The sequence below is a fragment of the Salminus brasiliensis genome, chromosome 17, assembly GCF_030463535.1.
Source record: "Salminus brasiliensis chromosome 17, fSalBra1.hap2, whole genome shotgun sequence".
NCBI classification, from domain to species: domain Eukaryota; kingdom Metazoa; phylum Chordata; class Actinopteri; order Characiformes; family Bryconidae; genus Salminus; species Salminus brasiliensis.
The window spans coordinates 30139488-30166846 of NC_132894.1; the positions used below are offsets into that span (position 1 = coordinate 30139488).

The 27359-nt window shown below is 39.8% G+C and overlaps 1 protein-coding gene and 1 pseudogene across 2 annotated transcripts; both read right to left on the reverse strand.

Annotated features, from left to right (window-relative positions):
- Positions 1 to 404: 404 nt before the first annotated feature.
- gramd2aa (GRAM domain containing 2Aa) lies at positions 405 to 27351 on the reverse strand. 2 transcript variants are annotated; one of them, XM_072660268.1, is made up of 12 exons: positions 27095 to 27351; positions 19734 to 19847; positions 12566 to 12623; positions 11568 to 11640; positions 10340 to 10443; positions 9564 to 9662; positions 8361 to 8432; positions 8174 to 8236; positions 6772 to 6952; positions 3364 to 3457; positions 2069 to 2176; positions 405 to 1708 (listed from the first exon to the last, which is right to left on the reverse strand). In XM_072660268.1, exons 1-12 carry the CDS (start codon positions 27346 to 27348, stop codon positions 1705 to 1707), a joined length of 1224 nt encoding a protein of 407 aa, XP_072516369.1. In that variant the 5' UTR covers positions 27349 to 27351; the 3' UTR covers positions 405 to 1704. The 2 variants fall into 2 exon arrangements, with proteins under 2 accessions (XP_072516369.1, XP_072516370.1); XM_072660269.1 differs by lacking the exon at positions 405 to 1708 and having other exon boundaries at positions 2065 to 2176.
- Positions 10683 to 10851, reverse strand: LOC140538637 (U2 spliceosomal RNA; annotated as a pseudogene).
- Positions 27352 to 27359: the final 8 nt, after the last annotated feature.

Below are 27359 nucleotides of genomic sequence, written 5' to 3' on the forward strand. Positions count from 1 at the left end.
GTTGCACCTGTTTTAAGCTGTTGTTCTGTGGCCTGGTATGGTAAGCTTAGCATGATTAACATGAACAGACTCAATAGCTTTGTTAGGGTAGCAGGTAAAATAATTGGAGTACACCAGATCCAGCTCTGTGACATATATTGTATAGCCAAAGCTATTGTGACCAGCCCAAACCCTCCCTTGTTATCAGTGTTTGAACAACTTCCATTAGACCAGAGGTTTGGGGCACTGTCTGGAAGAACTAAACACTGTTGGTGGTCCTTGTCAAGTCAAGCAACTACTCATCAGTACATTAGTGTTTATAATTTTATGTCAAACAGGGGTGCTGTTGGGGTACTTTGTATTAATCGATTTTAGTCAAATGCTGGTTTACAGTGTGTCCTTCTGTTTAGTTCATACAGGGGATGACTTGTATGGCCAGTAAACCACTTTTATGATTTTATTTTTGTTTGTTTAGATAGTGGTTCAGATAGTTTAAAACATTTGCATTTAGTTAAACTAGTCAAAGCTGGAAGAGTCAGACTGCAGGACAGACTTAAGGAGATTTTGTAGAGAGCCATTAAAACAAGACCACATAATGCCCCACTTATTTCATTTATGAGCTCTTAATATTGGGACTTTTTCAAAGAAAACAACGACAACAGTCTTTATATGTACATAACAGTGCTGATGGGAAGGTTTATTCACTATAGAGGGGAAATGTTTATATACTCTTATTTTTATATGCAGTCATACAGTATTAAATGTAGTCATTTTTAAAACCAACAACCATCCTGTAAGTATCAGACATTCAAAATGACATCTTTTCATAGTTTAAGCCCTGAAAACAGCACAGCTGTGCTTCAGTGTATAGTTTCATACAGGCTTTATCTGTTTATATGAAATGCGTACACAGTATAACGTGCAAATTCAGAGATGTGTAAATTGTGCAGGTTTAGGATAGAGTGTACAGCAGTGCAGTGATATCCAGGAAAGAAAATTAAAAATGAGTAAGAAGCTTGCATCTCCTTTCCTCCGGTAAAAGTGTAATGCTGATTGTTTTTGGACATGTGATTCAGTATTGTATTGCTAAGTTCTCTGCATGAACCGACGGCTGAACTGGCTGAATTACATATTTGGTATTGCTGTAATTCAGGATTGTGGTCTGTGTCCTGAGAGTAGGCGGTAAGTCCAGTTTGTACGGATCAGATCAGCTAAATCAAAATACTCACTTGCCTGAGAGAGAAACTGAATGTAGCACAGTAAACCAAGCATTTGAGACAGTGAATCTCCTCCACATTCACATATGAGGTGTATCTGTAAGCAGTCAAGATTAAAGATTAGCAAACAAATATGAACATACACATGGCCATGGTCTGCATGTCCTTTTTCACGGATGAAAAGTACGTCCTTTAACAAGTAAGTAATGTGCTCTGGCCACTGGCCCTTTCCTAAATATCAGGTAGTTTCTGGTGTTTCCCATTTTGTATGTTAGGTAACCTCAGTCCAGTGTTCTGAATCCAGTGCTGCATCCTCACATCTTCTGCTGTCCAGCAGCACAGAATGGCTTGCATCACTGCATGCTGCGCTACTTACTGTCTTCATTCATTCGTTTAATCAACCCCACAAGCTGAGGGGTCCTCTGCTTCACCAAAGCAATAAATAAAGAGTCAGTTTGCATAGTCTTCAGGTGGCCAGTGAATGGGAAGGCTGCCCTTTCAGTCTCAGTTACCTGTGTAAACAGACAGTGGGTGAGGGGTTATCACCAGAGGTGCTGATCTATTACTTCATGATAAAAAAAAGTCTGAAAAAAATTATTTCAATAAATTAATTACTGAATTCATTTTGTTAGGTTGAAGGTTGAAGTTTTTTTAATGAGGGTCTGAACTGAATGAAAACTGTGCATACATACATACATACATATAATAAGCAATAAGACTAACTAGTCTAGTAGAACTTGTTTTGAAGTACAAAAATGTCATTTATTTTTTTAATTCAATAAATATAATTATCAGTTACTGTTAACCACCTCGATGTTTTATAATGATGCATCCCTATTTACTATGGAGTGTGTGATGTGGTGGTCTCTCACCTCTCTCGCAGGGGGAGTGCTGTGTTGCTGCTGAGGAAGGAGAGCTGCTGTTCGAGACTACACACACGGAAAGCCAGGTAACAGGAAGACAGGATAAGGAGGATAATTCTGCAGAACAGAGCAGATGGTCATGTACAGAAAATCTACCCATAGAAAACAACATTGCTCATATGTCCAGAGGTCATACACTGATGTTTAGCTGCTCTTTTCTGTGTTTTCGCTTGGCTTGATATGCCATCAAGATGCCAAACCACACATCCAGTGACAGAGTGGGTTGAGGAGTGAGGATGTTTAGGTGAGGTGAACACCACTGAGAACTTGTGGGACTGTTTTGGGAAATGTTTGGAGAAGAGAAATCCAAGCACTAGAGGAGGTCTGTGGAGAACTATGACAAAGTAGTGTGGGGTTGTCATGAAGATCAGAAGAGGACCTACTAACAGACTGCCTTAAACCAGTTTATACATTACTATACTATACTAATAAAGGACTATAAGAGGGACTGTATGAAATTCAAAAGTGCATAAATACTGGTCAAGATTTTTTCTCATGAAACTACTGTACCATTTAAAAGACAATTTTCAATAATACAAATCTTTTGTAATAAAATAAATATATAGATTGTTTGTTAATGTGTTTTTAGATGTAGATTAAGTGTTTATTAACAATGAATATATATAATCATTGTTACTCCTATGTGTATACAGGAGGTAAATTACAGATTTATCCATATTTATAAAAAAAATTGAAATACCTTTCATAAGAAATCATTTAAAAATAAATTATTATAAAATTAATAGCAAGAATCTCTCATTTGAAAAGAGGTATGTATATCTAAACTTGAACAAGAAAGTACTAAATTGTTGAAATTACATTATTATTTACCATATCACATCTTTTAATGACATTTTTGTTTTTCTTAAAAAGGCATGGAAAATTTACTGAGACACCCAAAATAACGTGTCCATTTTAAAAAGTACAAAGAGATCTGCTCTAAACCTGCAAACTGACACTGTGATGAAAGTGCCACTGGTGTCCACTAGATGGCAGTGTTGAAAGGCACACAATCCTTTAAAAGCTATACAGCGTCTCCTCAGAGACTCTTTAAAAGCTTGTGAACAATTACACAAGAATAAGAAATAATTGCTAACATGCATGCAAAGCATACTTTATTAGCACGCATAATGTGTAGTTCAGGCATTTGGAAAGTAAAAGTACCTTATATCTGTTTAAAAGGATGAGAAAAGCCCATTACTACTATGTGCACGCACAATAGACAGAGAGAGAGCCAAACTCACAGCAGGATGAAGAACTTCAGCAGCTGGTACTCCATCTGGCCCAGTTCAGGTACTGGCTCTGTGAGGAGGATCTTCTCAGTCTCTAGACTTCTCTCTACACAAATAACACACACAAATAGCATGAGATAAAGACTGAACAAAAACCGAACCTTATTTCTCGTTTAATGAGATAACAAAATATATCGCTGCTGCCCAATGAAAAACATGCATCTTTATGTGTGTCCGTTTTTATTTTTTCTCCATGGTTTGAACCCTGTAGCTGTTCTGTGCACTGTGTAAATAACTCTGGATGAACAGACCAATAGAAACGCTCTGAATGACTTGGAATAAACATTTTACACTAACTTCCATTCAAAGTTAAGAGCATGTTTGCCTTCTCCTGTGAAATACCCATTTTGAAGATACATGTCATAATATTAGGTTTATGTGAGGTGTACGAATACAAAAGCTGTATGTATATATATTTTATTATATTATGCATTATATATATTTTTATTATGTATATATATATATATATATATATATATGAATTACATAATGGGCTCACATCCAGTTGTTTTGCAGCTTTGTTTTATTGGTGTAATCCCATTTTTAAATGACTTTCTACATATCTAAATCTCTTTTCATGACATACACAACTAGCTGATATGTTATATTTTAAGAGCTCAATTACTTTATTTACTGGCATTATATTCAAAATCCAGCCACCACTACAGCTTTCACTCTGTTAATTCATTTTTTCTTCTAAAATCAAAGGTTATTAAAAAGAGTTTATCCTGCTTTTGCTGAGTCTACTGTCTACTGTCCAGGGAATGCTTTCTTCTAGAATATGGAGCCATGAGGATTTAAAGAAAGCAAAGCAACTTCTTCTGATCAAAATTATTAAGGAAATATTCCAAACGTTCAGTATTATTAGGTCTTTGAATCTGTTCTTCTTTTTCCTCTTAAGGTCAGTTTAAATGGTCCATCCGTTTTTTTACACTCTACACCACTTCTCACTCCACTTAATATTCTTAATGGAATACCCCCCCCCCCCAGACAACTATTATTATTATTATTATTAATTAGTATATTATATTATTATCAGTAGTAGTAGTAGCAATTCTTCTTTTCTCTATCACAGAGGCTTAATCACTTTATAACAAGGTTACAACCAGGTTAAACATATCATTGATGACGAAGGTGGAGTGTAAAACTTTATCATTACACCATTAATGCCATGAACAACAGCAAACCTATAAACAGAGAATAAACGAGAAACCTGGGACAACTGTTTAAGCCCAGGGATGGCAGAGTCCTCCCTTTCTGTAATGCACCATCCCCAGGACTCTGAAATCACTCTCTTTAATCCCATATTGCATAAGTGAGCTCAACCAAATGAGGCCGGCCCTGCTCCATCCCCCCTCCCTACACACTGCGGATTTACACAGGCCCACGTGTGCACCGAGCAGACATCAACTGAAGACTGGACTAATCAGCTCAGTGCAGAGTAAAAGCTTTCCATATACAGTCGGCTACACGTGAAAGTAAAACCATTCCATCAGTCCTAGAACTAAACCATCAGTCCTAAACAAATATCTATACACACATATGTTGACTGTCAGACTGACATACTGCCCCCTTGTGAACGCTGTTGTTGGCATCCTCATTACATCACATTACAATAGCACTACAATCCTGTTTTTAAATTGCTTGAACACAGATGTACACAGTTAATCTAATTGATCTAATTTAATTTAATATACATACTCATGCAAAAGCACGATTTGCAAAACACTGACGATTTTGATGTGTCTAGAGAATCTAGCACAAGCATTTCCTCATGCCTGCCTGCAGCTGGCACATACTGTATCTGCACTCATTCTACCACACACAACACAAGCCATGAAACCCGCCGGCAGTCCCTGTGCATCAGTTTCGTCTGGATATCGATAACAGGGTTGTGGGTTTGATTCCCGGGCTCGGCAAGCTGCCACTGTTGGGCCCTTGAGCAAGGCCCTTTACCCTCTCTGCTCCCCGGGCGCTGGAGTTGGCTGCCCACCGCTCTAGGTGTGTGTGTGTACTCACTGCCCCTAACACATGTGTGTGTGTGAGTGTGTGTTCACTACCAGATGGGTTAAATGCGGAGGACACATTTCGCTGTACAGTGTACACTGTACAGTGACAAATACGTGCACCTTTACCTTTTTTTTTTTTTGACAAGATAATTTTTTGTGGGCTGGGATTTTTGACATTGCTGGTAGACCCGTATGGTTGTACGCATCCATACACCTGCAAATTTAGCTACTTCCTTCACACGCAGGTCTTCGGCACGCCCATATCCAATCACTCCATTTGGCCAATCATTAACATTGGCTTTGCGACCCATTTTCCACACATCCAACGGGACACTTACTGCACTGCACCACCTCTTCTCAATCTATGAATTCCATCACATACCCGCAGGTATTTATAGCCCCATTATCCTCGCACAACGCCATCTGCAGGAGCCTGAAGTTACCACCACCTTGAACATGCAAAGTATTTGTCTGGGGAGTTATGATTGCTGCGTCAGGATGTTTAAAATAAAAAGTGCAGTGCTACACCCCTGAGAAACTGCCAATCAACTGAATGTTAAATGAACACTTGATCACTACTCTTGTGTTGCAGCTTAACAGCCCAAAAGTCATTTAAAAAGTGTGCACGTGCTGCAAAGCTGTGCATGGATTAAACTGCTGTTCCAAAGAACCCAACATGCTCTTTTTTTTTTTTTTACCGCACCTGCAAAAATGAAACCCTAGCCTCAATTTGCCACCACTAAACTGGGACAAACCCTCCCAGTGAAGCAGAAGCTTGCTTTACATTTAAGTCATTTATTTTCTTATACGAATCAAACAATCATATACATGCAGAGAGAAAGAAGTTCGTGATGATTTGCTAATAGTCTCTGTATATTCAAGCCAGTGTTAATCACCTGTATTCACTCCAGTTAAATGATATCAGATCCAGACATTCCTTCTGCATTGATGACTGCTGGAAATGTGCGTGTGTGTTTGTATTAAGGGTGGGCAACATGGCTTTCTATACATCACAGTATATAAAGACATTTTAATACATAATATGTATATTTTTGTTGTTTTTTTATTAAATTGCTGAATAAATTATAAAAAAAAGTAAAGTAGGACCCTCACTTCCAATCACCATGACATCCAATCAACTACTAAAAAGTTACTATGCATTTATACTTATATTTATATATTTCCAGGGTCTCTATAATTGGTGCCTTTTCCATGACACATGGATTTGCGCTGTGTATCAATGAGAATACACATAAAAAATTGTCACAAAAGCCTTTTCTCACATAATTTCATAACATGTTGTCATATTGCCCATTCCTATTTGTACGCATTTCATTGTTGTCTTCCTCACCCTCCAGAGGCTCATCTGGCCGAAAGGGAGCATCCACGGCACTGAGGCTGCTGGTGGAGTTGCCCAGTAGGTCAGGCAGGGAGGAAGAGACAGATGCCACCGAGGGCTTTCTCCTCCATTTCAGCACTGGAGTGAACTCATCTACAGTCACAGGGAACTCATCAGGGACCGGGAACTCATCCTGGACATGGGTCACAGTGGAAAGACACACAGAGACAGACACACAGAGGCAGACAGAGACATAAAGTGGAGTGAGGGAGCAACCTGAGACAGTGTTTTATTTACGTAACCCAAGGACGGGTCATCAACAACTCTCGGTAGCTGCGTCATTAACATTTAACAATGGAACAGAGGAAGTGTCGATTCACAGATTTTAATAACCAACCAAGCTTATTTTTTCCACTATTCACAATTCAACCATGCAACCTTAAGCCCTATTTGAGCTGGATTAGTTTGATCTACAATTTAGAAAAGTAGTGCATGTCATGTTGCACCCTAAAGCATACCAACATGGCAACTGTGCAACCAAAATGGACACCTGGATCTGGACTGAGGAAGGTTCGAAAGAAAATGTAGGCATGACTTTTGATTTCTAGTGTTTGCTAGCAGTGTTAGCCTCAGAGCTTTAGGGCTAACGTAATAAGGAAAATGTTTAACACACGTTTTGGCTAATTGCTGACATCTGGGGTTAAATGGAAAATTATGATTATCACTATAAATGATGAATATCACTATATCAAAGTATTGTGATGTGTGTGTGTGTGTTTTGCAATGCTGTATTGATAAATAAAAAACAGTACGGCTTTTTAATGAATAGTTTACATTTAAAGATTGGTGGCAGACTTTAGACTTTGATTTAGTGATAGGTGTATATACCCCATATATATCTTTTACTCAAATTTTATGTAGATGATGTTTTTATACTATGTCCGTGTTCCTAAAATTTGATCTTAAAGAATTTGCAATATATCATCTTGCTTACAGTATCGCAATATATTGCAATACATTGAATCGTAACCCCTGTATCGTGATGTGTCGTACTGCAAATTCTTACCAATATAGAGTCCCACTAGCAATGAGATCCACAAGTTTAACTCAGTACTTAAGCTAAAAAGTCTAGTTTTCTACCAGTTTGACTAAAACACATTCAGAGCCCATTCAATAACAAAAACAGAAAAATAATCTTGCACCAACTATTACATTATATTATAACTAAACCTGGTAGTTGACTGTGTGCCAAATTGTTATTGTTACTGATAGTGGTTACTTGTGAAGATTACACCGATATTTTACTATGCCTGAATTAGGCAGTCCAATCCCTCACAAACTACTCTGCACAACAGCCTCTGGTACAACGTATTGAACTAATGCCTAGAGAGAATGGCCATGTCAGAGGGCTTACCAGAGATAAAGAGGTGGGCTCCTCCATGTACTGTTTGAGGCTAAGGCTCTTCTTGCCATTGACCTTAATGAGGCAGAACACCAGAAATGTTGAAATGCAAAACAAGCAAACCAGACATTATTTACTGTACACAAATCCTATGTCAGAACAGTGTATATGATTATACTCTCCAATATTATCGTCTCACCTGTAGGTGTGTGCATATTCGCCTCAGCACGTCATACACACTGTCTCTGGACAGCAAAGACACAAATACATACTGCAGACGGAGACGGAGAAAAAATACAAGGATTAATTAAGACAAAGAGGTAGTTTTCTTAGATGACAATACATTTAAACACACAAATGGAGTACATGGTTTGTCTCTTATTATGTACATATGGAATTTGTCCTCTTAGGAATATAAATGAGCTTTTTTTCAATAAAATAATGAAAATAATTTCAATTTGTCATCAAATCACAAAACATTAATACATATTTAATTCACAGTAAATCCTGTTTTGCAACCATTGTAACAAAAAGCAATGTTTATACGTCTACTGTCACCCCTAACATGCAAGAAAATGAAGTACCATCCCATAGCAAACCAAAATGCAGAGAGAGAAGCAGGACTCAGATGCACTCTCTTAAAATCGTTCAATAATACTTCAATAATAATCTTATTACTTGGGAGAGTATGATATTTTCAGTGACTGCACAGAACATCTGATCTAGCTCGGGGGGAGGCTTAAAAGATTAAAACAGAGCACTTTGAGAACAAACTGTATTTCGGTTTCCATACTGAGCCCTAATCTACCCTACTTTATCGTTCACAACAAGGGTCTCTGGGACGACTGCTCTGCACTAATATCAGTAAATAACTGGAAAATAACACTGATTACTATAACTATGATAATCAGCAACTCTCTAAAGTGACTGTAAAACATCCTGCAGGTCAAGACTGTGTTTATGTCAGCTTCAGGACGTCTCCCAAGCGATACAGGCTTAGGGAAGTGGCAACAAATGTAAAGCCAACAATAGTGCAGGAGCTAATCATACCAGCATATCAGGAGAGACACACAAGCAATATAGAAGAGAGATGCTGGATAAAGGTTGAAGAGCTGGAAAACAGCCAGCCAGAATAAATGAGTCATCACAAAAACTGCTATCATTTCCATAAATAGTCCCACGCAGTTACTTTGGCTTTGGCTGGTCTCTCGCTAAGCGCAGTGGCAGGTGCGAGGAGCACGAAGGGAAGTCAAACTGAGTCCATCTACGACCTTGAGGCTGTCCGTGTCACACATTTGAGCTCATGGCTGCAGTTCTGCAGTGTACATGCATGCTGATAGAGTCATGAGTGTGTGCGTGTCCCCAGGCTCTGGAGTGACTCGCTGACGACATGATAACCAACCTTTTGGCTGCTGTCTGTAGTGATGGCCAGGCCATTGGGGACCAGGCCCGCGGTCTTGTGCTTCTTGACCAGTCGCACAGAAACAACAGGGATGGCCACCTGCACGAGGAGAGGGAGAGGGAGAAAGAAGAGACAAGAAGAAAAGAAATAGAGAGACGTGAAGAGACAAGAAAAGAAGAAGAGAAGAGAAAGCACAAGGTCAGAAGGATCAGGTTACAGACTACGTGCTTGCTAATCGATCTTCGCACGACTTCAGTCGTACCACATTTCCCCACCCTTGGAGAAAGGGGGATTACCAAGAGGGAAAAAAATTAAATGGAACATTCACTTGTCCATTGTAATGTAATCCTAACCAACTACCTCTAATTGTGATACAAAAGGGTCATATAGCATTACATGTGCTCAACATAGCAAAACAAAAAGCCCTGGCTTGAGGCCAATATGAAGATTAAGCACCTCTTTTAAAAGCTTCTTATATCAGAAACCAAAAAGTGAAGTTGGGCAGCAATGACTTAAGTTGAGGTGCTGCTCTGAACCACAAAGCAGCAAACAACATGCAACACTCACATCTTTTTAAAATCGACATAGCCTTTAGGCCAGCTGGGGAGCTGAAGTGTGGCTCCTTCATTGCTTATGAGCTAGTTTTAACATCTGGTTAAAACTAGCTCATGGCTGTTTAGCAAAAGTCACAAGAGCGATGCTGCGATGATAGGGTGATAGGGTGTTCTGCGAGTTTGTTGCAGCGAGTGCTTCAGGCCATCAGCTACCCCTCTCACCTTAATGTCTTTGCCGAAGAGGTTGGCGTAGAAGCACAGCCAGTTTCTGGAGATGTAGAGTCGGCCTTGCAGGAGGATGTCTCGCAGCAAGGCACAGGAGTACACTGAGAGACAAGGGCAGAAGATTAAGATTAAGAACACTTTCTCACCATTACACAGCAGTACAACAGAATTCAACCCCTACGCCAACCTATTCATTGCAATGTGCAAACACTTGAAACGATTAGCAGCCACCTCACAGCACCCAGGCTTTGCTCGAAGGCACCTCAACCATGGATGCTAATACATCCAGGCGATAGAACCAGTGACCTTCTGGCCTCAAGCCCTCGTCTCTTAACCTTTATGGCCTTGCTTTGCCTACTGCAATACCGGGAATAGGAAGCAAGCCCTTATTCCATTTCCCTGTTCCAAAATTCAATTTAATATATGCACCCCGAATAGGGAATGCACAGATATGAAGCTTATAAGAACAGATGCCACACTTGATATTACCCAAATGCCCAAGAAGGCGGAAGTTTCCCAAGTGAACCATCACACAATGGACTGCAACACTTACACAAGCTTTCAAAACATTAGATCTACTGTTTTGATATAGTTAAGCATGTTAACTATTATATGAGTCTCGAACTAAAATGTAAGAGAAAAATCAACAAAAAGAAATACCAAGGGCTGCTGGCTGCATTACTCACATTCCTCTTAGCACTGCAATAGTGACTTTGGTTAAAGTGGTTTGGTTGCAGACCTTCTCTAGTCTGGGGTCCAAGTGTTCCTTTGAGTTTTGTGTATAAAGAGGTGCTTTTGGCTCCTAGTATTAACACCATATAACACCAACAAAGAAAAATATAATGGAGTAGTGACTTTAGTTAACACTTGTTTTCTATGGCTTGGTCTGAAAAGCTCTAGGCATTTCTTTAAGAGCTTCTGCTGCTTTCGAGACATGAAATAACATGAAACCCCAAAATATACCTACCTAAACAAAAAAAACAAGGGAACAGAACAACAATGTCACTACCCAATCAAATCCTGCACTGTGTGGCCATTTCATGACCAACACAGGCCTTTAGAAACAGTCCAAAATTACATTTTAGTAAAATCTTCACTAGACCAAAATACCTAGCCTCCTCAGATAAGGTTACCGTTCCTTAAATCAGACGGGCGCTGTCGTTCTTTCCCGACAGTGACCACAAACGAAAACTGCACCAATGACATTAACCAACGTTTCACTCACCTTTCATGAGTATCTCCTCTTCGGGCACGTTCTGAAACAGTTTGTGGTACTGCGAGTTGTACTTGCTGACGGTCTGTGAGGAGGAAGCAGAAGAAGGTACGGAGATGAGCTCCTGCCCACAGTTCCCCTGCAGCCTGCTTTTCTCTCGGAGAGGACGCGAGCTCTGCACCAAGCTCAGCATGCTGACACAACACTAACACTCCACACACACCGTGCCGAGCCTCATTCGAGCTTGGGTGTGTGTGCTAGCGTGTGTGTGTGTCAGAGTGTCACAGGTACCCAGTATCTCTCTCCTCTGTCCCGGGCCCAAGTGCGCTCTCTCTGCTCTGTTCCTGTGAACTGATCCCTACTCCTCTTACTTTGGTTTCACAAGAGTCGCTTCAACAACTCTCTTGCTCTCTCTCTCTCTTTTTCCTGGCCTGCTACAGACCTGCTGCAGACCCTCCCACTGCACCTTAGCGAGGGTAAAAAAAAAAACCTTGCAAGCTTGCACACTAGCACATCTACCCACGCCAGGCTTGCACTACAGCTTCCTGCTGCCTCACACTCTAGTGATGCGTGGCGCTGCTCTGTCTGTTTTTTGTTTTTTTGACAATATTCATAATCTGAATGGGCTGAGCGCGCCAGCCAGCACAGCACTTTGTTAATGATTAACCCTGCAGTTGCACAAGAGATGTGCGACTATTTCAGATTTTATGTATACCACAGCTTTATGAGCGGTAATCAAGGATTAAGGTCAAAATGCATCATATGCTAGGTGGCCTTGAACTACACTTTAATTGTTTCCTGAGCAGACTACTGTCCAGTAATGATCCTTTTCTTTGTTCTGGAGGTGATTCTATTCACATGACCTCCAATACATCATCAACTTATAAAATAACCCTATAATAAGATCATATATAAGAGTCTGATCATCTCATAATGTATAACCTCTTCAGCATAACTTACATTTATCATATAAACCATCTGGGCCAAAAGATACCATATCTGGTACTCACAGATCCCCTGTAGCATTTTTTCACATCCTCATAGGACAGGTCATCTATCAGCTGCACCCTGCCATGAGGAAAAAAGAGAAGTGAAAGAATTGAACTGAAAACTTCATTTCAACACGTAAACCATCTTCTCTGTGAGACAACACACCTGATAATGCAACTAACTATTCTGCAACAGAACCTATTCTGAAGGCCTCTGGTGAGTTAGCAATGCTTCTGCAGTTTATAATGGATCAAAGTTGAAGGTTAACACACCCAAGGGACAGTTGAAAGGTGCCTGTGAAAACATACATGAGCTGGACTGAACAGCCAATTAAAGCAGAGAAGATGGCTGTGAACCCCTCAGATGTGGCTGCAATGTGGCAGATGTGTTTATCATCTGAATAAAGAACTTGTGAAAAGCCGTATGGACTGGTGGCCTTATTAACCTTTAACCGAACTCCTACAGCAAGTACAAACCCAGAGCTTTCAGTGCTTTTCCACAGATACTCATTGTGAGAGGTCCTCAGCCTTGGCACAGCTACCCTAATGCAGAGCTGTTGCTATTGATTATATTAGGAACTGCATTATCCAGTCATTATTTTGATATTTACTCAAGTCAATAAACCAGGGTGATAAAAACATAATTATGAATCGAAATACTAGAAAGGTTTAAAAAGGGCTTGCATATATGCCAACAAAGGACTGTGTTAATCAGGCTGTTTCTTACTGTAAGAGAGATTAGTAGGAGTAATTACTAACCACTAGGATGCACAGTGCTGCATTTAGACATACAGCATTACTTATAACTCAAATACTGTAAAAGCACCGCTGCAGTCGACTGCAGTCACTTACAAGTAACAGAGTAACAGTCAGGTGGATTTAAGGAGAAAATACAACAGCCTTTGCCATTGGAGTTACGTTTTATAGGGCTGAGCATTTTTTTTATTCACACACATATCTGGGGATTGCTGACCCAGACAACACAACAGTCCAATAACACATGCACAAACATCATGAAAATGCTCAGAGCAAAACAACATAGGGTAGACCCTGCTTCGCAATAAACACAGAGCCTGCAAAAACCTGGATATTTGCTGAGGGTGGAAAAATCAGATCCCCTGCAAAGCACAGGGAGAGAGATCCTTAATGGTATTGGATTGCTTCTGGATATCATCAGTCTTTCTGTCCACGCATCTCTCCATAGTCCCTCGGAGAGGACTAAGAGGACAGGGGTTCTTGGCAGTGGCCCAAGAGCAGGGTGAGCCTGAAAGAGAGTGCATCACTGCCTGTCACTCTCTCCGTCCTCTCCATATTACCTCACTTTTGCTGACAGGACGCAAGAGCAGGTGGCAAGGTTCTGATCCATTAGTCACACTCCTTCAGAGATCTAATACAGTCTTTCACCAAACATTCGGAGGGGTTATATTTAGTGGTGGGTGACAATGATAAAATTCAGTGTCAATAAAGTAGTCTCTTCTAATACAGTACTGCAAATGCACTGCGGCCCTCAACAGTACCGCCAATGCACTGCAGGCCTCAACAGTACCGCCAATGCACTGCAGGCCTCAACAGTACCGCCAATGCACTGCAGGCCTCAACAGTACCGCAAATGCACTGCAGGCCTCAACAGTACCGCAAATGCACTGCAGGCCTCAACAGTACCGCAAATGCACTGCAGGCCTCAACAGTACCGCAAATGCACTGCAGCCCTCAACAGTACCGCAAATGCACTGCACTGGACCTGGACCGTTTTGGTTTTGTCGCCCTTGCTGTTAGAACTGTGTTTAGGAATTTTGGCCAATGGGATGAATAAAATTACTGAAGTTCAAAATTAAAGTGAGAGTGTTGTCTATTAATACTGTTACAAATACTTCAAACTTCATACTGTCGGCAACACCAACACCAGTGTACAGAATATACTGCACATCCTACAGAACCTGTAATCATTCTGGATCACAATCTTCACTACTTGCCACTCTATTTGGTGGCAAAGAGGTCTTCTGTTTCTGAGTGAGGTGTGGTGTGGTGTGGTTTCCTGTTTGCAGAGGGGGAGATGGTAAAACTAGAGCACTATTCGAGCAGGACCAATTTGACCACGGGTGGTTGTGTAATGTTATTTTTGAGGGATTTGACAGATCAATTCGTACAAATTCCTCACATTACTAAAGACAGATATATGTCATATATGCTGTTTTAATGCGATACAGTAAATAAAAGTAACACCACAGTCTATGGCTGTATCTATTAACAGGCTTAGTTATTAGATTATTGTAAAATCCATCTAAACAGCCTACCATGACTGAGAGAGCTGAACTGATTCAGATCAGAGAGGGCTTTCAAAGTGCTACCAACGACGCAGCTTGGAAAACTAATGCCAGACTCCAGTCTGGGCTGGGAGGCAGTGTGACGCTGTGGGCAACATTTGGAGGCACAGACTTCCACTGTAATGCAGCGCTGAGGCAGCAGGGTTACATGCTCTCTGTGAACAGTCAATGCCTTGGGTGCAGAGCCAAGCCTACAGAGAGACGGCCTCAATCTCCCCTCAACATGACTGCAGCGTCTGACTCAGAGGACATGACTTGCTGGCTGGGGAAGGGCAAACACACAGGGTGGGTGCTGAGACTACAAATGAACTGCTGGGAGGACAACGGTAGCTGGTTAGGGCATTAACGGTAAATGGGGTCATGAGGTACCTCATTACAATGTCAATACACAAAGTATTGTCCAAAGTACCAGATGAACTGTTAATTATAGTATTTCAGATAATGACTTTATCTGACTTTATATGACTTTAACACAGATTCTTTGGAAACATTATCATAAATTTTCTTTTATATTATGACCACAATGTGGGTGTGGCTTCAACAAGAAATAAGGGTGACTGGAAGTAAGCATTTTAACAGACTGCAATGGACTGCAGACGAGTCAAGTAACGCTGACCCACACATGCATACATTAGAAACAGCGCTGTCCTGATTCTTAGTTTTCTTGTCCCGGACAACCCCGATCACCTCAACGTTGAGTACTGTCCAAAGGGGAGCTGATATTTGTGCTTTCACACATAATACAACCAAATAATATAATCAGGAGATGTTACTCTACTAATAAATAATATCAGAAAAGAAAACACATACATGGAACGTAATTCAGCCAATCAGTCGAGACTCAGGAATAAGCATTTTTATTGGCTTATGAATGTTAATGATACTGACTACTCAAAACACCTCTGTGTTGAACATTTCCTCTAAAGTAATAGATTCAGAACAATGCTGAAGCTCCACTGACTGTAACAGGGAGAACGGCGCCTCCGTCATTCCCACTCCAGGCTGAAACACTGCTACAGCACTACAGAATTTAGGTGGAGCTGCACGACAAATTAGTTAGCTTGCTGTCTATTAATACTGCTACAAATACAACTTCATATTGTTGCCAATACCAATGCCAGTGTAGACAATATACTGTACATCATACTGGATTAAATGACTTCTCAGAAGCTGCATACATGTATTTACATAGTCCGTTCACTACATGTATGATATTTCCGCTTGTCCACAAATACATGCTTATAGCTGCCCAGGATTTGTATTTATGACAGTGGTGTAAAGGGGAATTGCTATTACTAAACCTCATGCTTGTTGCTGATTGGCTTCTGATTGGTGTTGTGTTTGTTTTTGCTGACGTGTTTTTTGGATTGCCTGTTGTGTTGATTTGTTTGGTTCATGTGTTTTTTGGTTTCTGACTGTACTTTAGCAATAATAAAAAAAATACTTTCAACTTGATTTACAGCAAGTATAACATATGCAGCATTTTATGCAGATAATCTTGTCATGGCAGCAAAGGACTGTTCTAATAATAGGCCCTCCAACTCAAATCCCATCATACAGGGAAACGTGGTTATTGAAAACATCAACTCTCCCATGGGACACTTTCATCCAGCATTGCTTCAATGACACACAGGCTACAGGCTGCTTTACTTTCCCAACCCATTACAGTACCAAGATAATAATCACTTCTAGAAAATAACTTTCTGGAGAGCAATAATGAATTATTAATTGTTAAGTAATTTACTGGTTTTGGCAGCCTTATTCTTTTGGCGTAGTGACTGTTCAGCCTGCTGTCTGCCCTGGACAAAGATATGGAGAGTTATCAAACAGGCAGACTGTGGGTATGCCCTGGGCTGCAATGCTGCAACAGCCAGGCCAGCTGAGAACCAAAACGCACCAAAGGTAGAAAGGAAATCCTTCCCTGAAGCGGTGAACAAAGGGCCTACAGTCAATAATTCATCTGGTGCCAAGTAGAAAGGTCCAAAGAGTATCAAACTAGCATATTTACAGGCGAAACAGGATCCAGCCCTGTGAAGTAAGATACTGGAGAAAACTGCTATTGGCTTCTACTGGGTGTACACTGAGACAGCACTATTGCTTTTAGAAACGCCAACATAGGCCTGTCTTTTAATGCAGTGAGGCTGCATTCCCTAACAGCTATTTTGAAGCTAATCTAGTAGCATTTATTGAATATTGCATAGTGCCTTTATGCTGAAAAATGCAACTTCTAATAGAACCATATGGTCCAGTCATGATGTTTGTGTGAGTATGTCTCCATTTTCCAATATTTAAGTGCCTTAAAAACCAATATAGTCAAATTACATCTTTTCTGATTGGTCACCTCATATTTAATTGACTTAAAAAGCATTAGAACTGCTTACAATTTCAATCTGAAGCTAAACCGGAGGGTGGAGCTAAACTGTTATAGACTGAATAGGTCATTAAATGCAAATTACCTCCTTTTGGATTGCCCTACTCATTTTAGCTTCATTCAGAAAGCATTTTATGCTTATAATTTTAATGTAAATGGGCAGAATGAAACTGCTGCATACTGAATAGGTGGATATATGCAAAAGCACTCGTCTCTCTGACTTCACGAAAACAATCAATTCAAAATGGGCTTCTTCTGAAGCTTACATTCCATGTATAGGCTGTCTGGACTAAGGACTGAGAGGTAAATTTTGAGGGGAAATTTTGTTTTCCAATGATTATGGACACTTTATAAAACATTAAATATGAAGACGTAAAAAACTGCAGAAACTGTCTCCCAGGCAGTAAAGATGACTTGCAGTCACTGCTGCTGCTGGGACAGAAACAGGAGCTCTCTGCAGTTCAGAGAGAGTGCCAGCAGCAAGGCCCTCTGCCAAAACTGGAGCAGGAGCATGCAGATTACACTCTACCTCAGAGCAGCCTTGGGCAAGAGGCTCTCTGCAGGTATAATGTAAGCTGTCGCCATTGGCTCAAGTTACTATATGAGCCCATTCTAGACTCTCTAGACTGTTCCCACATAAGCAAAATGCATTAAACATTAAAGATAAAGATATGCATATTTAAATTGTCCTATTATCCCCCCATGACTGGTATTGTGGTTTTTAATACCTTGATTAAATAAATAAATAAATAAATAAATAACAATATAATTGACTTTTGTTGCCAAAACAAGACCTCATCACCTGGCATCATTGTATCTTTGCATGAAAACCAATACTAATATGCATATACTAACACTCCCACCAGGATTTAACAATAAAAAAGAATATATCAGTCCCACAATCAAAACAGTATGACTGTGTTTCGAGTCGCTTAGGAGATTAAAACTACAAACACGCAGGAGTGTCAAGTACCACTTATGTAAAGAAGGTGCAGAGAGGCAGCATTAAACAGTAAGAGTGGTCATTGTCCAGTGGATGTGTAACAAACCACTAATTAAAGCAGCATTATGCAAAAATGGGCATTGGCACTGGACTCCTCCTATAGTTGGGAAGTGGAATTTGTACTTTGAGACACCTCAAATCACAAGGACAGTGATTTCTGAACAAGCTGAGAGACACAGAATTGTGAACCAGTGAAGAAGCTATGTGGACTAAGGCGGTAGAGTTACGAAGTTCTTGTGAGTGGTGTTGTCCTGCCGGCTCCACCAATGCTACATAATGCAGTGAGCAGCATGCCGAGCCAGAGTAGCATTGCTTGGGGCGCTACTCTACCTAATACATTTAAGGTAAACATTCTACATAATGTTACTTTAATGCTTCGTATGATTTTCATTGTAGATTTTCAGTTCAAATCAATTATTACATTTTGATGTGCTAAATTGTTTTTATTCTACAGTGATCTAATTATTACAAGCTCTCAATACTTGCCAAGTCAACCCCACTCACAAAATAAGCCCCACCCAAAACAGAAAACTTGAGATTTGTGCAATTACTTTTTCCTTTAATTGAGTTTACCGTTCCCATTCATCCATTTTTCCAGTTTCCAACACACGCATCAACTTTAAGACCTAAATGTTCACTTGCTGCCTAATATGTACATCCCACCCCTGGACAGGCGTTACTGGTCAATGAAAATCAATACTATTCACATAATTGGTTTTAATATTATGGGTGATTGATGGCTGTGTGTGTTATATACACGTTTACCATCTTTCACAAGTTATATTTTATAAAATATTTTTACACGGACGTCCATTGAAATTTAAGAACGTTTTTGCTTCTCCTGTAATGTTACCTTCTTGTGTGACAGCAGCATTATATAAGTAAGTACGTGTATTGCCTCGTTTCATAATAAAAGAAAGGTCGTAATAAAACAGCTACATATGCATGGCACCTTAATAAAGCCATTTGTAAATATCATGACAAAAATAAATGGTAAATACAAAAACTGCAAGATTAGCACAAAACCTTCATATGCATCACATTCAGTTCTGTATGGGAATCTTCTGAAGAGTAATACCCTCATTAGAACAATGTGGATATCCGTAGATAATTAATCGATGCAGCAATCCTACACTATAGCCAGTCTGTTCCTCAGCTACAGATAACTTGGACAAAACACTAGTACTGGGTCAATCTTGCTACATGTTTGGACTGCAATAGGTTAAAAACACATGGATGATATTTTGTGGTTGTGACACTGTTAAAGACCTGTCTGTATTATTTTCACCAAAATAACTTATCTTTATTGGTTTACTTGAACCCTGATGCATAGAAAAAATACTAAACCGGTCAGGATGATGATGACGACAACATGGCAAAAAGGGCTCATTTGCATATTACAGCCCTCTTGTCATACCCATATTGTAAATAATGATTAACTGAGAATTTACTGTGCAGCCCTGCTGTGAACATAAAACTGTGTTGACTTGCCTGAAGTGCGGAGGGCTGTGAGGGTCTTCCTCCTTTGGGGTCTCTGGCAGGTCCTGATGTGTTATCAGGCCAACATCATCAGCATGCTCCTGGGGTTCACTCATGGTCTTGGGCCTGCACAAAAACAAACAAGCGTGTAATGTCTATGCAGTCTCGTTCTCACATTTACCCAGTCTCTCTCATACACACACCTTTAGCTCTATCCCCTATGGAGCATGCAGAGCACTTGCTATGGCCACGCTCATTTAAAAAGGTAAAAAGGTGTGACAAACATCCTCCTGCTGGTGTTGGGAACACTGTGCCGCTTCAGCAATTAACACAGCATGCTCACTTCAGCTTCCTTTCCCTCCTTAGCTCTAATTGGGAGTCTTGTTAGGCCTCACGTGGAGTCAGCACTGAGTGCAATGACAGGCCGCTTCCTGTTTTTGAAGGTCAGACATGATTCGCTGCCTAATGTGTACATATATACACACCGTGGCATTAAGACGTGTCCATCAGGATCTGTATCTTACAGAAAAAGAAACCAGTAAAAGCATTTAAAATATGAATTATGATAATGCATATCACCATGGAATTACAGACAGTTCAATTATTAGAGACTTTTTCTAATAGATTTTTTTTATGAAGTAGTAGTGACTGCTAAAGCGGATGCACAGAGTCAACAAAGATGATAAAGATAAAAGTCTCAAAAAAATGACAACCACTTGTCATTTTAGCCACAGCACATGAGTTAACCTTATTCTTTACTGCCTATATAACGATCTGATGTTTCTTCTTTTTAGTTTACACTTCTACCTTAATAATGCCAGTTCAGTTCTGTTTATGTATCTATTTATATGCATTACAGTTAAACAGTTAAAACAGCATACAGAAAAATAAAACACAATTAAACACAAATTAAAATACCAAAACAAGAGCTATAATAATAATTACAATTAATATGCACAAGATTAAAATAACTGACAGACCACTCAAAACACGGGAAATTAAACAGGTAAAGACAAAAAGAAAAGAAATAGAAATGAAATAAAAGCAAGTAAAACAAATAGCAATTGAACAATTCTTTAGTAAAAGAAGATAAAAAGATAACATAAGTAAGTGAACAAAATTATATTGTTAATTATGAAATTTTAACTCTCTTTAAAGCTTTTTAAAGCTGGTGGAGGACCTAAGGACTTGTGAGGGAACATAAAACGACAGAGGCTCAGTGATGTAAGAGGGTGCTAAACCATTTAGAGCTTTGTATGTACAAGTAAAAGTCCTTTTAAAGCAATTCTAAAGATACTGGAAGCCAGTCCATGTGCTTGTATAAAGAGCATGATCTAACAAACCCATGTGATCTTATGTGATCTTAGCACATCCAACAATAAAGGCCGCACTGTGTTTCTTTATACAATAAAGAATGAGGATGCAGAAAGCTCTAATTCCATCTGAAGGCAATTTGGACATGTATGCATCCCAACTACCCTGGAGCAGATTGGAATTTTAATTAGGACTTATTGCAGGGTTTCCATAAGTGGTGGCATTGCAGGGGGGTTTGTGAGAGTCAAATTTTACCATCAAATTAACTGAATAATCAAACATTTCTCTGCTGTAAAGTCTAGAAATATACATAATTTCCTATTTCTATTTAATTAAGTTCACTTTTTACTGGATGGATCATGCTATAATAAATTAACGTACTTGGTGGATGGTATAGTGTGGTTGGTTACTACCTGTGGCAGACGGGGGTTCGATTCCTTGGTCAGGTAAGCACACCACACTACACTAATAAGAGCCCTTTGGCAAGACTCCCAACACTACATTCTCCTACCTGTTTAACATCATGTAAGCCGCTCTGGAGGAGAGCATCAGCCAAATGCTATTAATGAGGACGTAGATGAAGTCACCTGGAAGCTAATCAGGCAAAACTGTCCACAAAACAAATGAATTAAAAAGGTTTAACATCAGCTTGATTAGAATCTCAAGTGGTACTTAAGACCAATGATTTAGGTTAAAGGAGTTCAACTGACGCAAAAAGGTTAGGAATGCCATGGCCAGAAAGACGAGAAACAGCCAGATATAAGGTTAATTACGTGCAAACGTTCATACTGGTTTGATACTAAATAATAGGTAATAAGTAAATTAACAATATTATATATAAGCACAAAGTATGCCCTTACAGGGAAAAAGGTAGGCCTCAGGCAAATCAGGAGGACACGGTGTCTCTGGATCAATCCAGAAAGACATTCACAGCACGTAGAAAGCATTTCTCTGAGCTTCTTCATGATGACGTGGACAGAGCCGTCCTAATGGTGAAGGTTAATCGGCGTTCTGCCCCTCCTCCTCCATATTAGAGCATGTTTACCAGGCAACGGCATCACAGGACGACTGCTAATCCATTTAGCCTAATCAACTTAAGCTCTGCAGCTGCTGGAGCCTTCTTTAAAGACACACTGCACCTTTTAAAATGCCTCTCCACTCACTTTGCACTTTCTATGCACCAAAGCTTAACAGGGCCCTGAAAGAAGTGAAAAGAGGAAACCACGCTCCTTTTGGCTTGTTTATATTTTGTCTGGTTGGAGTCTAGACAAAACAAAGTCTGTTTAGAAGGTCAGAATAGGTCTCGTGTGCATCTCTGCACGTCCATTGTTTTGGTCACTTTTCTATTTGCAAAACAATGGATGCGTAATTGTGGTCTCCAACACAAGAAAGGTTAGAACCGCTGTACTACAACTGAACTAAAGCCCTAAATGTCAGCGTCACCCTGAATAAACTCCACTCAGTAATGTTCGTTACTTAACACATCCTTAAATTAGCTTGGCACAAAGGGAGAAGGTTAGATAGAGTGTCCACCTCCAACTGTCTTATTGACAACTAGAAAGATGGAGGGAGATGGAGAAAGAGAGAGAGAAAGAAATGTGCTTCTAATGTAAGACTAGGCAAAATATCTTCATCTACTTCAATTACAAGCAAAGGTGTATAGATTGAGCCTGTGCACACCTGGCATCCGTAACACCTATCCCAAGTGACCTGACCATAAGTGGACAGTGAGGCACAGCTGTTCATACGTGGCGCTTCCATGTGTTATGTGATTATATGTGAAGGCGGCTTCATTGTTCGGGGAGATTGCAGTGTTTTCGCAAGAGCTACAGCAATATTAACAAAACAAAAGAGACAGAATTTGCACCAGACTTCACCAGAGGTCAATAATCCAACATGTCATTATATTAAAAATGCACTCTGTGTATCCAAATCTGGAGTAAAAATAAATGATCTTGGGCATAAAAATCATTCTTTCGTAGATCAGTAACAAAAAAAATTGCCCTTTCGTATCAAACAGCTAAAAATAATTAAATCTGATATTGCACACTGTAATACTGAAAGCTACATTGTGCAGCCCTACCTAGCACTATAGTACCGGTTTGCAGGTTACAGGTCAAGATGCATTTTTAATGGCTAAAGGGTTCTTTGTAATGGTGGAAGACTTCTTGTAGATGATTCTTTACAGAAAACAGTTACATAAAGCATTAAAAAGGTTTATAATATTGTTTAAACTAAAAATTGATTGATTTATTTATTGATATATTTTTTGCTAAGAGTGTACATAACTTTCTATTGTTCCTCCTTTACAGATGTTCCTACAAAACACTGAAAACAAGACAATCAACTAAATTAGCTATGAATGATATCCCAATCACACTTATATAGTTGTTTAAATAAAATAAACACCAGTATCAGAAAGTTTACATTTGACCAATCATTCAAACCGATATTTAATGCATTTCTTGTACGTGAGAAAAGCGCCGCTGGACTACTGCCCTTAATTTTATTCGGTTTACTGCATTTGCAACCAATAAAATCAATATCCTTATTTTTATGCAAAGTTAGTCCAGGTAGCCGTAATCCCAAATTCTACACTACCTATGTAACATCATGTAAGACATTTATTTATCAGCAGTTATGCGTGAGAAAAATAATGGAACCATATCCCCATGTTGGGGCAAATAACAGCCCATTTATTATGTTCATAATACTTAAACATTTGACTACGTACGACCATTAAACTCTACTTAGAAGATTCCTTATATAAAGGTGCTTTGATATTAGCTATGTACTAAGTAGCATCCTGCAGCCAGTACACACCAAAACAAAGAAAATGACAAAAATACTCCATAATTAATACCAATCAGAATGCTAGTATTGATTTAAGTAGAGCTAGGTTGCTAATAGATGGTGTTCAAACTAAATCTAGTGTATGTGGTTTTATAAAATTACCTTAAGTTATTAGGAACTGTACTTTCATTAAACCACACATTAATCTCAAGGACCATGTATAAGAGTTTGTGATTTGTCTGTAACAGGCAGTTCGACAAACCAACATTTCAAAAGCACACACACACACACACACACACACACACACACACACACACACACACACACACAGGTTGTTGACACTGTTAACAGTATGTAAATGTAATCTGTTGAACCAGGGAAGCCTCTTGCCTCTCTCTAAAGAGATTTCTGGGAAGGCCTAGGGTTATCTCAGATTTCCACCCCTCTCTCTTGTTTTTTTACAGCAACAGCCTGAGAACAGCAGCTATTACAGCAGGAGGCTAATAGCTCCATTCAGGCCGAACATCTGCAAACAACAACTGCACCCGAGGCATTTACAGCAGAAAGAAGCCCTCTCTGATGGATGTGCCTTAGCGGCTCATTTCCATCTGGAGTATGAGCAACAAGCAGGTGAACGTATTTGCCCACACCTCTGTGTCGTGTGGCGTTTCAGCGAGGGCTTTGTTGTGCCAGGTGGTGATGGGGCGGGAGAAGGAACACAAAAAGGACTTTGTTCTGTGGGATGTCAACAATTCTTTGTTCAACTCTGTAAATGCTGGAGGGACTTCAAAAGCTCCTTTTAGTGGTTATCTGTGCTGGATCAAGCTTGCGGACATGTTTTTTCTGTATGATGATGAAAGAATCATCAGCACAGTGAGGGATGGTCTTCATTTTGTTGCCTAAATTAAGCGTCTCTACTGGTCTGTTGTCAAAATAGCACGTATTTCAGAAGTGGTTAAAGAACACTGTGGTCTCTCCATTCCCAAAACCTTTAATGGAATATACAGTGTTCCTACAAGTTCGCACTGCTGCTTTACTGTGACTTTCAGAAGCCTAAAGTATTGAGTTTCTATGACTGCCAATGATACTTGAGTAAAGGCAGTGGTTTTATCTAGAACCATGACAAAGGCACATTTGAGTTCCTTGCTGGAAAATCCCATTCTTGTTTTTTTTTTTTTTAGATGGTTTTAAATAAAGACAGTGTCCACTGTTAATATGAGCAAAATAACCTTATTGGCACTGGGTGACCTGTCGTCTATACCAGTATTCTGTAATAGTGCCATAAGGTATATTAAAGGTATATATTGGGAAAGCTATTATATTAGGATATTTCAAAAATTGTCCTTTCGTATCAAACAGCTAAAAATAATTAAATCTGATATTGCACACTGTAATACTGAAAGCTACATTGTGCAGCCCTACCTAGCACTATAGTACCGGTTTGCAGGTTACAGGTCAAGATGCATTTTTAATGGCTAAAGGGTTCTTTGTAATGGTGGAAGACTTCTTGTAGATGATTCTTTACAGAAAACAGTTACATAAAGCATTAAAAAGGTTTATAATATTGTTTCAACTAAAAATTGATTGATTTATTTATTGATATATTTTTGCTAAGAGTGTACATAACTTTCTATTGTTCCTCCTTTACAGATGTTCCTACAAAACACTGAAAACAAGACAATCAACTAAATTAGCTATGAATGATATCCCAATCACACTTATATAGTCGTTTAAATAAAATAAACAACAGTATCAGAAAGTTTACATTTGACCAATCATTCAAACCGATATTTAATGCATTTCTTGTACGTGAGAAAAGCGCCGCTGGACTACTGCCCTTAATTTTATTCGGTTTACTGCATTTGCAACCAATAAAATCAATATCCTTATTTTTATGCAAAGTTAGTCCAGGTAGCCGTAATCCCAAATTCTACACTACCTATGTAACATCATGCAAGACATTTATTTATCAGCAGTTATGCGTGAGAAAAATAATGGACCCTTATCCCCATGTTGGGGCAAATAACAGCCCATTTATTATGTTCATAATACTTAAACATTTGACTACGTACGACCATTAAACTCTACTTAGAAGATTCCTTATATAAAGGTGCTTTATATTTCATTTTTGCAATACACACCATTTCATCGCAATATTTTGACCATATTCTGCTGGTCCAAACCAAGAAAATGACAAAACCACTACCTAATCCATATCGAACAGAAGGCTACAATTTGGCAGGACTTTCCAAATGCTACCTTACCATTAGTACAATGATATTAATGTCAGATTTGCTGCTCTCGATCTAATTTAACCTGGCTAATTACGCTCCTGGTAATGAAATAAGACAGCTGGTCAGTGATCCTTAGGCTCGGGCAAGCATACAGTGTTTCACAATATAGAAATTGATCACGGTATGATAAAATATGGGCCATATTGCCAGGTCATACGTACGTTTCCTTTTCGGGAGTGTGCTTTGTGTTGGCTTGCATAATGTTTACAAGATGTAAAGTTAATTTATTATAAGTGTAAAGCAAGAAGAGCAGGAATAAATGGTGCTTTAAGAAATTAAGGTATAGTACAGTCATTTAGGCTCATGCACTCATTTGCACATAATTGTATATTTCTGTATTTTGGCTCTATTGCATGTCCTACCCATTCTGCTCACTTAGCCTAACAGTGTTGGTTGTACAGAACAAGCCTGTATTGGTATAATGGCAAAAAAGAAGAATAAATAGTCCTTTTGCTTTAAAGCTTAAATAAAATGAACTGACACTGGGGGGGGGTGGTGTTCAATTCAGCCTCCCCATATTTCCACACTTCTCCCAAAGTTAGCACTAGCTAGCTACCTACCTTTCAGGTTCAGGTTTGGAGGGTCATAAAAGGTCAAGCTGCAGCATATTTCAGTTCAAATATTCATTTCAGGAGGATAAAACCTACTAAAGGACTTTTTATTAAGCCAGAACAACACTAGTTAGCTAGCCAGCTATCTGAGCAGCTCGCTCGTTTCCAGCTGAAGTCTGCTCAACCTGACGTCACGAGGCTGCAAGCACACGAGGAGGAGGGTGAATGGGACAGAGCCGAGGAGGGTGAATGGGACAGAACCGAGGAGGGTGAATGGGACAGAACCGAGCAGGAACGTTAAGCCTCTCCTACTGATCCGGAGCTGTTCGTCTGTGCTGTCTGCGCCCAAGTTGTGTCTCAGCATCGTGGATCTGGCGGTCGGCGAGCTAGCTACGACCCCGCGGGCACTGGGGGAGGTTACCTGAGGCACAGGCAGGTCTCTATTCCGCAGAAGTCTCGTCCTCCGCGCAGGTGTGTCGGCATAACGGCCCCGCTTCCACATAGCAACCGCACGCAGGAGTCATTTTTGGCCAGCCGCGCAAGATTTCGCTCATTACTTCGGTCTTGGGACGAGCTGAAGGACGCCAGCGGGCAGTTCTTCCCCAGTAATCCCAGCGCGGTGGAGTGTTTACAGTCTGCCGGGAGAAGCAGCGCTCGGAAAACCTGTGGCGCCATCTGCGTCCCTT

Coding starts and splice junctions, on each gene's coding strand:
- gramd2aa (XM_072660268.1), bottom strand. CDS start 27,348: ATGGCGCCACAGGTTTTCCGAGCGCTGCTTCTCCCGGCAGACTGTAAA. Junction 10,444..11,567: donor AGAGGAGATACTCATGAAAG/GTGAGTGAAACG, acceptor CTTGTCTCTCAG/TGTACTCCTGTGCCTTGCTG. Junction 8,237..8,360: donor GAATATGCACACACCTACAG/GTGAGACGATAA, acceptor TGCCTCATTAAG/GTCAATGGCAAGAAGAGCCT.